At 39.4% G+C, this 18,293-nt stretch overlaps 1 protein-coding gene across 2 annotated transcripts in view; it reads right to left on the minus strand.

Annotated features, from left to right (window-relative positions):
• Nucleotides 1–2,039: 2,039 nt before the first annotated feature.
• The window catches only part of xrcc4 (X-ray repair complementing defective repair in Chinese hamster cells 4), a 235,000-nt gene continuing 218,746 nt past the window's right edge, over nt 2,040–18,293 (minus strand). Inside the window, exon 8 of one of the 2 annotated variants that reach the window (XM_007899745.2) lies at nt 2,040–3,948. In XM_007899745.2, coding sequence (XP_007897936.2) covers nt 3,837–3,948 — 112 coding nt within the window. In that variant the 3' untranslated portion in view covers nt 2,040–3,836. The remainder of the gene's footprint in view (nt 3,949–18,293) is intronic. The other variant, XM_007899748.2, reaches the window with a different exon arrangement.

An 18,293-nucleotide genomic window follows, 5' to 3' on the forward strand; every position in this document is an offset into this window, starting at 1 on the left:
TTAGATCCCTGGTTTGTATGGAGTTAAACTCAAACCAGGCAGCAGTTAGGGTTTTGTAACTGGCCTCAGTGCAGGATTAGAATCAGAAAGAAATATACATCGTAACAGAAGATAAGGTCCCAAGATTCATTAATTTCCAGAAATCAATCCCTAATCCTTGCATACTTACCAAACTCCATATCCCCATCTCACCAGTTCTGGTCAGGCTCCACTGGCTCCCCATCACCGAACGGATCGACTTCAAGATCCTCACACTTGTGTTCAAATCCCTTCACACTCTGGCACCTCCCTACCTCTCTGACTCACTCCCCAATCCACCACCTGGTGCCTCCGCTCAACTGGCACCAGCCTCCTGCTTGTCCCTCGTGCCTTCCGCTCCACCATTGGAGGTCATGCATTCAGCCACTACTCCCCGAAACTCCGGAACACTCTCCCTCAACCCCACTGCCTTGCCCCTTCTCTCCCCTTTTTTGAGCCCTGTCTGAAACCGTCCTTTTTGACCGTGCTTAGTCACCTCCCCCATTCCCCCCGGCTCGGAGTCAGGCTTCGCCACTGTTAAGTGCTCTGAAATGCTACCCTGCGTGGAGGGCGCTATATAAGTGCAAGTTGTTGTTTACTGTTGTTAAATTGTCCTTTGGATCTGTGTACCTATATCTTCTTGTTCTACTGTCTCGACGAATCCTAAAAAGCTATTTACTTTTTCAATCTGATATAAAATTAAATTTTGAGGTCCGCTCTGAGTTGTCTTCTCTCAAAACTAAGAGCCCAAGCTTGACTAGTCATTGTTCATAGTTTATTCCCCTAAAAATGGGGATAAACCTCCTTACTCTTGCCTGCATTGAGCTTCTAGCTAGGGCTTGGGCAGCCCCCTCATGTCGCAATGTACTCTTTACCATATTGCAAATATAAAACGTTTGACCTGCCAACAAATTGTAAAAACTAAAAATGGTTTATCCTCATTAAAAGTAAATAAATTCTGGGTTTGGAGTGAAAATATATCAAGGTCAGGGATGAAGCAATAATAATAATCCTTGCATTTGATAAACTGTAGTGTCTTATCATCTTGTCAAAATGTCTCAAAACACTTAACAGAATTGACTGTAAAGTGCAGTTACCATGTGTTTATAAATGAACATAGCAACTAATATGTGCACAGCAATGTCCCACAAACATTCGCGAAGTAAATGAAAATTTTATCTGGGGGATTGTTAGCCCGGACACAGGGAGATACTCTGATCTCTTTTTGTAAGTGTCATGGGATCTTTTACATCCAGCTGAACAGACAGATGGGACCTCAGTCTAAACTTTTCATCCAAAGAATGGCACCTCTGACAATCCAATGTTTTTCCAGCACTGTACTGGAATATTAATCTTGATTATGAATCCAAAGTACCCAATCTGGGGGTTTGAACTCACAAGTGAACCCATTCTCAGATGTCAGAGTGCTACTGGTATTCTCCTTACCGCAAAAAAAATTTCTTCTCTTTGACAGGCTTAATACGTATGTTGCCACATTAACAAAATACCTTAACAATGTCACTCAAATTATACTGCAAAGTAGGGATTTCTACTTAATATGTCTGGTTATTTTGACAAACTTGGTATATTTATAAATAATGTATAGATTTGTACTAAAATTTAAATTGCTACAGAAAGATAGAGAATTTAATTTATATAACCTTACATTAAACGGTTTCATATTTAGAAACTGACAATACCTGCAAATTATCAACAGCTCTCTAAACACAGCCTGAGTGAACTCCTATTGGAATTATGAATGATCTGGACAAGCATGTAAAACATATATCTGAAATATTGCTAGAGATTAGACAGGAATCACCTACTGTACTACATAGTAATGTAAAAATTAAATGCATTTTTATTTCTATCAATTTCCATATTTGACACTGTTCAGGGTTCTAGACATTTTATGATGGGAGTCTGTCTTTGGAAACTATTATACTTTGCTACCTAGCAACCAATTACCTACAGAGACAGCATGACTTATAAATTTATACTTGTACAGCTAATCTTACCTTGTAATTACACATTCACAAGCTTCATAATTATGGATTTACATTGGTATCTAATGTATATCATTTCCCCTGTACCACCATTAGCGACATGCATTGAAGACATTTCATTCGTTGCTACGTAGATTTTGGCAGTCTGCGTAACTTAGTGAATCTTGTTTTTTTACAGAACATATTGAGACAAAATTCATGTTTTTGAAAAGATTTAATATTATATCCCAAGTGTTTAATCCATGTTTAAGAACAGAAATTCAACACATTGAACACATTTGCACAGTTTCTCTTACTAGTCAAAACAATTAAATTGCTCTCTGTAACTGCACTGCTAACTGCTTATGCAGGTGCCCTCAGCTGGAAATCTGGGTAAATAAATAATGAAGCCTCCATAATCTTCCATGTCAATAACTCTCAAAAGTGTCCTACAAGGCTCAACACATAGAACTCTGAAATCTTCATGACCTTACATGTTAAAACGGTGAGATTAAAGCTTTAAACATGCAGATTTTGGAACATTCAGAATCCAGGCTTAATTTCAATACTTAATAATTGCAGAACCCTGGTTTCTTAATTAAGGCAGAATTTAAGAACTGACTAAATTCAGCCTGAACTTTAAATTTTAAGCCAATAGTCTTCAAGATAAGCTCATGAGAATTTCAGGCCTCGGATGTGTCATTATATACGACATTCTATTTAATAATCCCCACCAGTAAAAGGTAGCACCATATTATATTGAGTATTCCCTGTGTGAGCCCGATTTTTATTGAAATAGCATGAAGGTAGCATCTTAGCCATTGTGAGTGAGAGTTATGGCTTAAGTTTTGAAAGCGAAAGGGGAAAAAAACAAGCAATAATAAAGAATACACTTGTGATAGTATGCATAGCTAGACCTTTCAAGAGTAGCACTTCCAGGAATAAGAAGCTAGACCCCCCAAAAACAGCAGATTAGCAGGTCAGTAGTGAATTTAAACCAACTGAAGCTATTTCCCATCTCTGAGTGACTGTCTAATTTAATGTTGGGATTTGAACAATGCCATAAACAATGAGAGTGCAACTCAAGTAATTCTTGGGGATAATCTGAAGCTGAATGTAAAATAACTCTCCACTCATAGCCTTATACTATACCCTGTGTATACTGAAAAGGACTGAAAACATATTTTAGTAAATAATAGCGTTGTGAATTAACTTTTGAATCAACTTTCTTAATGCAAAAATACCCAAATGACTCATCTTTAAGTATAGTAGCTATAGTTTTCAAATGAATATAACTAGGCTTGCAGGTTTCTGATTTTAATTGGTAAAAAATGTTTGGCAGGTATTCCAAATGTCTTCAAATCGAGGAAAGTAAATTCCCATCTTTAAAAATAGTTTTGTTCACATATTATTTTATTGTTTTGAACTACAAAAGTGGCCAAGTTCTGGGTCGTAGGGTCACCATGGATATCACTTTCTATGTGCTATAAGGGCCATTCTGATATTGTTTTTGCATGATTTATAATATATGGAATGTGTAAACTAACAATGTCATTTCACATGAACATGAATTAAGGAACTGATGTGATATTACAAGGCAATTAGGAGTTCAGTCTATGTTATACACACCGTGTAGATTTTGAATCTAAAGACTGGAAGATTACAGCTGTTGCTCATATGTCTGCAGTTTCTGCACCCAGCCCTTAAGGACAAATAGTATTATTGCATACTTAATTGTAGTTGACAGGAATACCATACAGTGACAGAGTATATTATGTACATATATTGTTCATTATGCTTTCTGCATTTAGAGTTTTTATGTATAAAAATGATTTAGATATGATCAAAGAGGTTGTCTGGATCAGGAGTGTTTGGGATGGTACTCAAGGACTGATCATCTTCTTCCTGGGGGCTGGATAGTGGTGCAGGATTAGCGGAATGTGACCTGGAAAATAATTTAAAAAAACTTTAGAGGAAGACATTTAGCCTTTTAATATAATTTTAAATAAAAATATCAACATTAATAATAAAATATTTTTTGCATTTGATACAGTGGCTTTCATGCCAGAGAAAAAAGTGCTCCACAACATTTTCTGTAAGGTGTATACTCCTTTGTTTGCACGCCATTTTCAAAACATCTGCTTTTTCTGAGCAGGATTTATCCATATTACAATAGCTGAAAAGCCTCGGTAAAGTAAGGTTGTACACAGAGATCAATTTTACAGAAATCTACCAGGAAATCAATCTTTTGATAGCTTAACAACATTATTGCAGGGACACCTTCTGATGCATTTGTTTTCTATTGAAAAAATACTTGTGTCTATTTATGATGGTCAACGGATGTCTGAGACATGCGAAAACCCATCATCCTGCTTCAGAGTATCCAAACTATATGTACAGAGTTTCTGTATATGTATAAACTACCTATGTAGCATTCTACAGAAATATAGGTAGCACTGACTGGAGAAAATAGATTGTTTACATTTTACTAGAAACATCCATAGATTAAGAAATTCAACTGCTTTTCAGACACATTAACAATCATGCTGAGAAACATCCATGAATTTATTAACTTGACGTAAGAACGTAATGAATTATCCATACCTATTATATTGATATTTTAAGCAAGTTCTGCATTTTTGAAGATCCAGAAGACTATCTGCTCAGGTTATTAATGAATGCTGTCGGGAATGGTGTGAAATACTGTACTTATGATAATTATAGGGATGCAGTAGTGTCTGATTATGAAGTTGAGTGTTTTAGGCAGGGATGCTACCAAGCAAAATGGGGAAAGACATTGAGTTCTATCTTCCTAATAAGGTAGTGTCATGTACGATTAGCAAATAAACATCTGTAACATGGTACTGCATAATTCAAAGAGCACAAAGCAGAGACTTGGAACAAAGAAAGCAGCACACATCTTATTTCCTGTGGACAATGCTTTAGTTGATGACATACTAAGATGGCAATTAGAAATATTAGATATATTAAAACAATTAAAATATTAGAACAATTAAGTTATTCTTCCTTTACATTGCAGGGTGCTTCAAACCTGTTCAAATGGATGATCCCTATAGTTAAGAGGAATGAGCTACGAGCGATGACTAGACAAGCTAGGGTTCTTCTGTCTTGAGAGAAGCCTTCTCAGAGGGACAAAGATAGAAGTGTATAATATTTTAAATAGGATTGAAGAAAGTAAACCCAGAACAATACTTCAGTAATGCACCAAGACAGTAGAACGAGAGAACATAGATTTAGAGTTGCAAAGAGCTATTTCAGGAATTTCCAGGAAATGTTCCCTTATGCAAAGGTTAGCGACTGGAGCAGATTGTTAATAAAGGTGGCTGAGGCCAGATACCGAATTCATTTAACAAACAGTTTGATGCTTTGAAGACAGTAATATGGTGTTCTGGATGGATGAGATCAGATGGGCCTAAGAGCCTTCTTCAACTGAACCAATCTTGTGATCTTGTGAAATAACTAGCATCCTGCCCTGTGTCCAATGTGGGATGTAATCTAAAAATCCTGCAACAATACAAACAACAATGCATGTCTGAAAACGCACTGTTGCTTGCAAGTCTCCTGATCTTGAACAATGTTACAAGCATGGACAGAGTGAGTAAATTAGATGAGAAGAACCATTTACTTTGTAGGTCTGAAGTTATGTTGTCTCATGAGATGTCCTACATACAGTAGAATCTCATTATAAGGAGCCCTCTTATAACACTCTTATAGCACTGACTGGCAATCGTGCCCCATTATAAGATGCACTGGAACTTGTTTAACCTCCAACTCTTGCCTTACAGTGGGGTTCTATTTTACCTAACTCAGGAGTGCAGTAGTAAATGTCTCTGGAAACAGCACTACCATATCATATATGCAACATAGCTGTGTCTGATGTTTTATTATATAAATGCAACACTTCATTAGTTATTTGTGCTGGATGAGACATTAGGTCAAAAAGACCTATAAACCTCAGGCTTGTATTCCTTCCCCAGATGTTCCTAATCGCTCAAGGCTACAGAAATCATTCTGTAGTGTTCAGTTTCAGAAGTTCAAAGTTATAAACTGAACTAAATTACAAAGAAGAAAGAACTTGCGTTTTATAGCACCTTATCACATTTGAACCATCTGAAAGCATTTCACAGTACTGAAGTGTAGTGACTACTTTTGTGATAAATGTGGCAGAGAAGTCCCATAAAAGTCGAGGTATGTGATGAACTAATGTGGAGGATTGTTGGCCAGAATGCCAGAAGAAATTCCCTTCTCTTTTTGAATATTTCAATGGTGCTTTTAATTCCACCTGAAGAACTGATGGATTGATTTAACATCCATCTGAATGAAGTTACCGTGGAAAATGCAGCATTCCCCAATACTGCACTCGAGCATCAACCTAGACTATGAGCTCAAGTCCTAAACAGGGCTTGATTTCACAACCATCTGACTCAGAAGTTGGTGTCACATTGGATCAACTGTCTGAAGACTTAACAAGTACACCACATGCTAATCATTTATGAAGATGATACTTAATGTTTTTCACTATGAAACACACTGATATGCAACACTATAATACATTCACTCTGTGAGTGTGTACAAGTTCTCCATATGTTAAACTCAGGAAGTCTGATAGTTCGAGTGGCAAGCATTAAAGTATGAATCATTGACTCTGAAACCTAGTTTTGAGTGACAGTCAGACACAACTATTCTCTAGCGAAAAGTTCGCTGGGATATTAAATGGACTACTCAAATTTTCTTTTCGTGGGGGAAAATAGGGAATAAGAACAGAATTCATCAGAACATTTGACGCTTTTACAGATCGTTTTGTTCTGCAGTCTGAATACCCAACCACATGGTACAGCTGGGAAGTCACAAAGAGATTACAGAATGGAAGCAAATGCAAATTCGCCCACAATAATAGTCAATTTACTTTACATTATATTCTGTGAAGAGCTTTGATACATCTCAAAGACATAACAACAACAAAATGACATTTACAGAGTGCCTTTCATGTCGGGAGGACATCCCAAAGCGCTGTACAGTCAGGTGTCGGGGCCCGAGCATGGGGGAGGGGTGTGTAGTGGGGAGGGTAGGCAGAGAGGTGGGAGGGCGACTGAAGGCACATCGAAGAAAAGGATCTTGAGACCGGCCTTGAAGGAGGCAAGGGAGGAAGAGAGGCGAAGGAACCATGGGATGGAGTTCCAGAGTGTGGGGACAGAGAGGCTGAAAGCCCGGCCACCGATTGTAGCATCTGGCAGTATCAACCTCCATGGTTGCACACTTCAACTCCCAAGCCAGTCAGGAACCTAGGTGTCTTGTTCGATCTTCAACTGTCTTTTCTTCCCCACATCCAAGCCATGACCCCCTCTGCCTTCCCTCACCTCCGTAACACTGCCCGACTCTGCCACTACCTCACCCCTCAGGCCGCTGAAACTCTTGTTCATGCCTTCATCACCTCCAGGCTCAACTATGCAAACACCCTGCTTGTCGGCCTTCCCAACTCCTCCCTCCACAGGCTGCAGATAATTCAGAACTCTGCAGCCCGTGTCCTCTCCCGCACCAAACTCCGTGACCCCATCTCCCCCACTCTCGCTCGACTCCATTGGCTCCCTATCTTTCAGAGGATCCAGTTCAAGATCCTGGTCCTCACGTACAAAGCCCTCCATGGCCTCGCCCCACCCTACCTCTGCGACCTCCTAACCCCCTACCAACCAGTCCGTTCCCTCCACTCAGCCGGCTCTGGCCTGCTCCATGTCCCCCGACCCACCCGCCCCACCCCACCTTCAGCCACTTTGCCCCCAACCTCTGGAATTCCATTCCCCAGTCAATTCACCTCGACCCCTCCTTAGCCTCCTTCAAGTCCCGCCTCAAGACCCTCCTCTTCAACCATGCCATTGGCTACCCCCCCTTGCCCTCCCCTCCTTTCACCCCCCCCTGACCCCAGCTCGGGTCTGAAATGCTGTACTCTGTCCAGTGCCTTGTGATGTCCTCCCGACATGAAAGGCGCTATACAAATGTAATCTCGTTGTTGTATTAACTTAACCAGACAATGACAGTGACTGCAAGGTTAATGTTGATGTTTCGTCAGTACGGATTAGGATGCACGTGAAGTAATGGCACCAATCAGTGCATTAGCAAAAGTGCTGCTTTCATGGTCATAGTGAAAGAAGAAAGTGTGCCTCAGGCAGCAGATACTGGCAGCAAACTCACTACTAATGTGATTCCACTAATAATTTGCCGCGTTAAAGAAGACACTGTATGACCCTACTATTTTTTGAAAAAGTATTAAGAGCAGCCAAGTAAGGTAGTTATGCCTCCAGGGTCACCATTTCAATATGCACAGCGTTCTGAGAGCTGTGAGATCCCGTTCCTCCCCTCCGATAGTCTGACCTTGTTTCCTAGACAGTGCGTAGTAGTGACGAGGCGTGTTTGCAGTGAGGGTTGGAGTTATGATCATATCTATCACTGTACTCAACCTGGAGTTAGCAAAGAACATAGGAGCACTGGCTAGGCTGCGGCCTTTTTTTGGTTTCCTTTTTTAAAAATTAAATCGTCACTTTCAGGATGTACGTGGGTAAGGCAACGTTTACATTCTTAAATGAAAAATTCATTGGAGTATATACTGCCCTTTTAAACGCTTCAAAGCAAAGGTCTAGACATTATAGTAAGTACCCATTAGCAGACCATAAAACAAATCCTCACATGTACACTGTCTTGCAGAGTTTGGAACCCGTGGTGGATACAAACCCCTTTAAGCAGATACTATATCCATTATAAAGGTCAGGCATGTCATTTTGATTATGGTACAACATTTTTGGGTCACTTGCTGGAGGTGGTCAAAGCTCCATGACTATCAATCTTAGAAACAGCAGATAACTATTATTTTATGATGCCATCAATAATAGTTACTCCAAAATCTAACAAAATCTATATCATCTGTTATCTTTGATCTTGAAAAGTAAAGTCCAAATATTTTGCACGAAGTATTATTCAGGACTCGACACTATTCACCCATGCGAACTGAGCACAGTATTTTTGATGGATTCTCAAAAGCAGTTTTCTATTCTGTTTAGAAACTTGACAATTTTCACAATTTTGTTTGGATGTTGCAGGAATGTTTCTCTACGTAAAAGTGTTTTACAAACACCATCAAACAAAATTAAGCTTTAATGGATGGAACTACTACTTCTAATTTTCAAAGTTCTAAGAGAATAACTAACGCTGTTTAAAATAAAGGTTAATTTTCTCTCTTTTGTCCAAGTGAAATTTAATTTCTCAAGAAAACTCTCACTTTTGATTTCTCTCCTGTTGGTACCATTTTCTTAAAAGTATTGAAACAATTACATGGTGTTTACAAAAATAGTTACGTTAACAATAAAATAGACACAAGGATCTGAAGTCCAAGAATAGCCACAGAAACTAGGTAGCATACATAAAGGAGAAGGGAATAGAGGGCCATGGGTAGGAAAGGAAGTGGAAATCAGGAAGGGTGGAAGCTCATGTGGAGTATCAACATGGATGAGTTGACCTAAATGGCCTGTTTCAGTCCCGTAGAATCAATGTGATTCTATGCAGAATCACTGTAATTAAAGTTCTACTGCAAAGAAAGTATTCTGCTCTCAATGACTGGGTGTACTGTTTGCAGAAATGTGCTGGATCAAGCATCTCTACCACTGTTCTTTCTAGACTATGATTGTGCGTCTTATTCACGTGGAAAGTAATGTGAACCCATTATTTAATTAGTGGGTACATAGGGGAAATAACAGAGATCCCTCTGACGTCTTGACCTCCTCAACCTCTCTGTTGCTTTTAACACTATTGACTACTCCATCCTTCGCGATTGTCTTTCATCCTCTTCTGTGGGACGCATTCTCCTGGTTCCAGTGCTACTTGGCTCATTACATTGGTTCCTCCAGTGTTTTTTCCTTCCTGCAGGTCAGCTGCAGAATACCTCAGTGTGCCTTCAGCCAAGCTGACCCACTATAGACACAGGCCACATGTATGCAGATGACACCCAAATCTACTTTTCCATTTCTACTTTTGATTCCAGGTCCACTGATGTTCTGTCCTTTGCTTATCAGACATGAAGATCTGGATGAAGCTCAATTTCTTGCAGCTCAACATGGACAAGACTAAAACCATCTTTATTGGCTCCTGTCAATGTCTCCTCTCTTCTGATTCTTATTTCTTTAATCTCTCTGGCTTTTATCTCAAACTCATCGAATCAGTGTGTAACTTTGGCTTTCGGTTCGATATTCACCTCTTCTTCCCTCACATTTGCTCCCTTTCTTTATACTGTCACGTGATCTTTAACTTTCTCTTGAACAGGCAGACGGGACCTCAGTTTATCGTCTCATTTGACAGAAGTATTTCAACTCTGACAATACAACACTCTTGCAACTATGTAATATAGTGTCAGACAAAATTATGATCTCAAAGTCCCAACATGGGCCTTGAATCCACAATCTTCAGTCTCAGAGGTAAGCGTGTTACCAATTGAACCTGGCTTAAGCTATGACATACACTAAACCATGTTTTTTGTACTGTAATTCACACCTTGTAAACATTTGAAGACTTGAACTAGTGCAGCTCAGGTCATGTGCTGGTAGAATGTAAAGCTGCGCTATGAATTGTGCTTGCTCTGCAATGAGCAAGGAAATAAATGCAGGCATTTTACAATTCATGACAAGGACATTTATTTTCAACAGTAACACCAAGTTTGGTTGTAACCAAACTTGAACCCGAATTTCATCTGAATTCATGTTGAACTGCAGGGAATGAAACAAGAGGATAAAGGAAGAGGCTGTACCTCACATCTGCAACAACAGCCCTTTATGAGCAAACTGCCGACGTCAATCAAACTGGCAAACTATTGTACACATGTGAAACAGATGCTATTCTGTAAAATAACCCAGGGTGTTACACAGATGAATCATTGAGAAGTCAATTACACATCAGTCCTTACTATTAGGCTGGACAATTTTTTCTATTCCATGTGTTTCCATCCACCCAAACAGAAACGTTAAAACTAAAAACTTTACAAGCACAAAAGCTCTTTTCTGCATTTAATTCTAAAAAGGCTAATTTCTGTACCTTTGCCGCTAAGGGTCCCAGAGGCAGCTAATGTGTTGCAGTTAGATGCTGTATAATCTTTCCCATTCTCCTTTATGCATTATGCTACAATGAATGTCTTAAGAAAATAATAATTGTTTGATTGAAAGGGCGCAAGTTAAAACTATGTACTTGACGGCAAGCATTCACTCCAGACACTTCTAACTTGGACACATAATTCCTTAGTTTCGGAAGTTTTTGAAGTTACGAACACTGCATGAAGACGGCTGCTTGTTTGACCTGATGTGCACTGCTCTTTTACTGACTTGGCGTCAAGCTGTGTTCAAAATTTGGTTTGATTTAGGTACTGGTAGGAAAAACAGATGAAGAGATGTTGATGCATACAAAAAAAAGCTGTGATCTCCTAACAAAATTCCCACTCAAGTTGTGGTGCAAATACTCTCTGCTGTTGAAAACTGAGGATACTCCACTCTAATCTTCAGCAAATTGTCCCATCTTCACCTCTCTCCACCTCTCCGATTACAGTGGAAATGTGGGAGGTGCGGTATTTATTTATGCAGGGATATTCTACCTGAAGCAAAATCCTGTTGTGATTTAATTCAACTTCTCCCAGACAATCAATGCTTTGCTTCACACCATATTGCTTCCCCATGCTTAATAGAGTTTATTCCCTCAAATCACGAATGCCAGACCCCGATTCTTATTCATCATTTGCTCTCTGGTACCTTGTGCAGGAACATAATCTGAACTTGCCACTTACAGACACCAGGGAGGCTTAGTAAAGTTACTTCATTGGTACAAAAGCTCCGGGATGCTACCCCGCGTGAAGGGCGCTATATAAATGCAAGTTGTTGTTAAAGTGGGTGTCAGGCTGGCTCAGTTGGTAGCACTTTTGCCTCTGTGTTTGAAGGTTCTGGGTTCAAGCCCCACATTGGGCCTTTGAACCCAGTGACTTGTGGTGTCCTTTTTGACAGGTGAGGCCATCTGAGTCTTGGCTTAACCAGCTATCATGGTAACGGGAACTTTGTGCATGTGCAATGTCTTGGCCTCTCTCCTACTGGACTTGCTCCCGCCCTGACACTGCCTGCTCCTGCCCTGACACTGCCTGCTCCCGCCCTGACACTGCCTGCTCCCGCCCTGACACTGCCTGCTCCAGTGCTCCCGAAATTCTAGGGCCTCACCTGATGAGCTGCTCCTATTTGAATTCATAGTCCAGGCTGACACTCCAGTGCAGTGCTGCAGGCATGCTGCATTGTTGGACATGATACATTAAACTGAGATATCGTTCGCCTGTTGAGGTGGATGTTAGAGATCCTATAGCAGTATTCAAAAAGAGAAGAGAGTTTCGTCCCATGCCCTGGCCAACAATCCCCCGATAAAATTGGTCACTCATTTTATGGCTGCTTGTTGGGACTTTTGCTCTGCATAAATTGGCTCTTGCATTTATCTGCAAAATATTGTCACTACACTTTACAGTAAATCTTGTTAAGTTCTTTGAGACGTCCTTCTGACATGAAAGACTTTATCCTTATAAATCAAATATAAGGATTTATTTTAATTTTATGATTTTTTTAATATAGCATGTTTGGAGGATGCATAATAGGAACACTCTGTTATACAATGTTGAAGCTCTCCAAGTATCACATAAATGACTGTGTTATCAGTTTTTCATAATGCTGTTTCAGATGTATGGTGTTTAGATCAATTTTTATTCTACTGGAAGGGCTATATCACTGTCTCTGTACATAGAACTCATAAGCTCGAGAAAAAGAGAAATTACGCTGATTTACAGTTCCAGATAAAATTGCAAGATATAAATTAGTCAAAATCCTTGGAATTGATTTGAGGAGGACCCATGGCACAGTTTCTGTACAGAAGATATTGATTAGCTTGCTTACTGCTATTCGGAAAACTGCCATCAGAACACTAGCCTCTCAGAAACATAATCCTCACATTAGGTGTAGTGCCTTTCATGTTGGGAGGATGTCCCACAGCGCTTCACAGGATATACTGTAAAATGCAGTGACTTTTTTTTGTGGGTGAACGTGGCAACCAATTTGCACACAACAATGTCCCACAAACAGCCATTAAGTGAATGACCAATTTTGCTTGCAAGATTGTGGGCCAGGTCACCAGGAGAAACTCCCTTCTCTTTTCAAATAGTGCCATGGAATCTTGAACATCCACCTGAACAGGCAGACCGTGCCTCAGTTTAATGTCTCATCTGAAGGATGGTGTCTCCAATAATGTAACCCACCCCAGCACTGCACTGGAGTGTCAGCATGGACTATACGAGTTCCAAGTCCCAAAGCGGGGCTTGAACCCTAATCTTCTGACTCAGAGGCGAGAATTCTACCAACTGAGCCAGGCTGACACAAATTCAGAGAACATCTGACAATTACCGAAGCCAGGGAATGAAGTTACACCATGGGTACTGTTAGAAACATAAATGTAATCAAAAGGCAAAATATTGCAGATGCTGGAATTCTGAAATAAATGTGGATCAGTCCGGCTCAGTCGGTAGTACTCACCTCTGAGTTGGCGAGTCATTAAGGAGTTAAGCAGGGCTTTCTTGGACCTGAACTGGCTCCAAGGTTATATGCTTAGTAATGGGATGTCAGAATCAAGCCAATCCTATGTGGTCTCTGTAGTTCGATTTCTGAGCGAAGCAGGTACGCTGGACACTGCTCATGACAGACCATCCAGTCTGACTCAGCATCAGGATTTAGAGGGCAAGGATTCTTTAAACTCATCTCCTGTTAACCTTGCAAGCCAAAGCCCTAACAGGTAGTCTATTCCCCTGTTTTGATGCAATCCCCCCCTTTGTTTTGCCTCATTAACACTTCTTTAACCCATCATTCCCTGTCCTCTATCCCATTTTCTCCTTTGTCTTCCTTGCCCTGCCTCCCCCCTCTCTGTTAGCCCATAAAAGCCTCTCCCTCCCAACATGTTCCAGTTCTGATGAAGGGTCATTGACCCGAAACGTTGACTCACTTTCTTTTCTCCATAGATGCTGCCTGACCTGCTGAGTGTTCCCAGCGACTTCTGTTTTTGTTTCAGATTTCCAGCATCTGCAGTATTTTCTCCTAACAGGTAGTTGGACTAACAGTAGTTAGAAGTTTGCCAGACAGTCATTTCAATGTCAAGCTACTGGGTTTTAGCCAAATCAGAGCAGGAGTACCCTAACCACACTCTAGGATCCTGAATCCTATGCTCTTGCCAACCTGCGCCTAACACTGTTCACAATACTCTCTCCGGGGAGAGAGTGCACATTCCAGTCTAGATATGGATATTTCTATGTGTAGATGGGATGCATGGAACTCTGTCTGATTTGGCTACCGTTAAGCATGGTGATGGGTTTCCATGTGTATCAGACACCCGAGTGACCGATAACAAAATCAACAAGTCTTATTGGAAAGTGTCAGAGAATCACTTGCAGGATTGCTCATGTTGTGAGTACTACATCTGAAGTTATCAAAATCCTTCCCATCTCTAACCACAAGATGTTGACTTGGACATCACCCTATTCTTCACAAAGTGGTTTTAAGCAGGAATCTTTATTGTACTGTTGGTGAAATGGGTTTAAATCCCTCAATGCTAAAAGATAATCACAGATTGGGCCAAAACAGAATTTAATACTGGAAGCTCCACAGACCGTTAAATCATTCCAGCCGAATTCTCAGCACTTGGAAATGGTTCTCTTGGGGAGATTGATGATGTCAATCTGAAACCCATCTGAAATGGAGCGATACTTTCAGAGAAATACAGTCTTTATCAGAAAAACATCAACCTTAGGCCCATTTCTTTTCACAGAATTAGTAAATCATTGAAAGGTAAAGCCTAAACAATCTATTCAAAGATTAAGGGCCAATATTGGAATATCCTACAAAGTATGATCATGTATTAATAATAATTAATATAAAACGATTGGATTGTTAAATGGTTGGATATAGTTGTTATGAAGTTTCCAGTGGGAAAATTCTGAAATTGTAACTTTTCAATTTATTTATATATTCCATATTTATTTACATATTCTGTTGGACTTCAGACTGATGTTTCTGTCAATACAGAAAATTAGGTTCTGGATTTTCTCAACAGAACAATTTTTCGTCCATCTGCTGTGTGCAACACAAAGAGATGCCACTATTTTATTTAGATGCAATTTAAAAATCCATTGATTGTACTAAAAAAATGATATAAAAAATGTTCAACCTGGCTCAATACCCTTGCCTCTGAGTCATGAGGTTGTGAGTTCAAACCTTCGCTAGGACTTTGAACGAACTCACAGTCTAGACTGACACCTGCAATACAGTGCTGGTTAGCGTTGCAATGTCAGATATCCTGTCCTTCAGATAAAACGTTAAACCAAGGTCTGGTCTGCCTGTTCAGATAAACATTAAACATCCCATTGTGATGATGAATTATGAATGGAAAAAAAAGCTCTGACTGTGAGGTGGTGAGTAGAACAGAATTGTGTGTTCTGAGTGAGTTTCTTTTTGTTGCACTATTCATAAACGACTTGGCTGAAGAGCATTTCTGGGAATATTATAAATAGTGCTGGAAATATCAAGCCTATAAGCAGTAACTAATACAAAGAGGGACAACAGTATTTAAGAACGTCTGGCCCAATGGAGCAAATGGGAAGGAGTGGCAGATGGATTGTAATGTAGCCATAAATGAAGATGAAGTTACTGGAAAAAGGAACAGTGAATATGAGTACACAGTGAAAGAATATTAATTAACAGATCGGAGGAGGAAAAGGATTTGAGATGTGATTGTCGCTCATTTTAGTATTTTTTTTATTTCTAGCAACACTATTAATTAAATCATAAGTTGCAATTTAAAGACCTTTGACAATAAATTAAAGTAAGTTATGTTTATTCAGTAGAGGCTACATTTGGAATATTGGGGAAATCTCAATGGACCTGAAAATCTGAAAGGTTTACTCCTGCTTCAAACAATCCTGATATGTTTTAGTTATGGGATCCTATCTTCATTGCATCACTGCTGAAAAGTCAGAGAAAGGCAACATTGACAAATCTAGGATTCAGAGCTCTAAGTTCGTCCATAAAATACAGTCACTATTCTTTACAGCAGTGGTGGCCAACTTCTTTGGGCAACAAAATTAAGGTTTCTTGATTGAATATTTCTTGATTGATGGCAACCTTTTTTGGTTGGCCAACAAAATAATCATATAAATAACAAATTTTTTTCTTTTAATGTTCTCCAATGCTGCATGTGCTCCTGAAGGTAGGATCCAATAACTAAATATATCAGCATAGCTTGAGACAAAATGTTTACTAAAATGACTATTTATCACATCTCAATCCTTTTCCATCTCCACCTCTGTTGATACAAGTGACTTGGTAGTCCAAAGACCTTTTCTGATCCTAGGTTTCTTATTACTGTCCATCTCAACAATACACACCAGCACTACATTTGTAATATTGTATATATCTGCTTCTTTGATGTTCATTTAAGTGACTTCAAAGTCAATGGGTCGAAATAAACCAAACAGCATATTTAGCTATCTCTACTCTGGAAAGATTGTAGTCACTTTGTTTATTACTGTATCCCTATTTTTCAGGATTTTCATTCAGAAGAAAATACCAATACTTTGATTTGTTGACCCTAAAGCTCAAAAGACTTCTGAGGGAAAGAAAGGGTTAAAGTGTCAGTTGTGACGTTTATTTTGAGAGAAGTAGACCAAGAACATATACAATTAAACCTCTTTATACCAAGTGTGTGGTCTGTAGAACTGTGGAATAACATCCACGAAATAACATCTCAGTCAGACCTATTTATTGTTAATGGTCCCTGTGCAAAAAGCATGTTCAGTGCAAGAGAACTGATTACCCACACATTGCACCAGGAGCACTGATCACTTCACATCGGGCACCAGTCTCTCTTCCAGACCACATCCCATACACATAAGTATTCCTTTCAACGTCCAGATCATTTACTGTCCCTTTCCAACGTCTTCTGGCTCATTGTCAACGGCAATGTCAACCATGAGTTCACTCCAGTCATGAACGACTGTTCCAGCACCAGACAGTCACCAACGCCATTACCGGTGGCTGTCTGTCCTCTCACCGACACCAGTCGGTTATGAACTGACTGATCTCATCATTTCCAGGACACGCTGCTCCCCACAAATCAGCAACAATAACTAGCATTTATACAGGACTATTAATGAAAAAGAATGTCTCAAAAGAATTTAACAATGGGAGCAGTTAAGTGTACCTTAACTGCACCTTTCTTTCATCTCTCCTTCTGGTTCAGTGTAGAATAGTGAGATAAACTACATGTACCAGCGCAGCATTTTATGTTGTTTATTAATGCATGGGTTTGAAAGAAAAATGATATTAAAATTCAATGTACATTGGTAGGATCGTTTGGAAAATTTGATACTGAAAGGATGAACTATCTGAAACAGAGTCTGGATCAGTATAAAACATATTATCTGACTTGTAGCTTTGTACCATTTTTCAAAACGTAAGCAACAAACTGTGTGTTGCATGAATTCGATTTCCCATAGAACTCCCAATTAATAATTGCAGGCAAGAAAGAAATGAAAGTATGTCATTGAGGATTGAAGTTTTTCCTGGACAAGAGAAAACCTTATGACACATGTTGAAATCAAAGTAACTTATTTCTTTTAGGAAAACATTGTGTACTTCTGTTTGTAATTTGATTTAGTAGAATTGCACAGAAATACCAAAGAAATGAACATGCATAGCTGAGCAAAGGCTGTCACATCTACAACAAAATTCGTAATAGAACATTAAATCCTCTTCAAATCCTCTCTGCACACGCATGCAAAAAGCCAACTTTCGTCAGCAATTGATCCTAACAGGATCCAAACAGTGCCAGAAGTCTAATGGATACATAATACTGCACAATATGATGGTGCGTACATTTTTATCCCTTTTGTAAAAAAGAATGTTATTTTAGTTCAAATAATAGACATTATGCATAAAAAATTCTCTGCAGTTTTCAAACCTATTTAACTGTAAGCTGTGGTCAGTTGGCATGATCTCCTGTAGACTATTGAGAACTATAAACAGTGTTACTGATTGGTTGAGAATTGGGCATACAGTAGTCTATGTGAACCACTGTAAGCTCATGATAAGTACAGAGCTTGCCTGAACCACAGAGGTTTGAGACAAATGCTACTGAAACAGCACCAAGTCCTGTGCACTTATTGAGATTAACATACTC

This window comes from Callorhinchus milii, unplaced genomic scaffold, assembly GCF_018977255.1.
Source record: "Callorhinchus milii isolate IMCB2004 unplaced genomic scaffold, IMCB_Cmil_1.0 Scaffold1, whole genome shotgun sequence".
Taxonomy (NCBI): Eukaryota; Metazoa; Chordata; class Chondrichthyes; order Chimaeriformes; family Callorhinchidae; genus Callorhinchus; species Callorhinchus milii.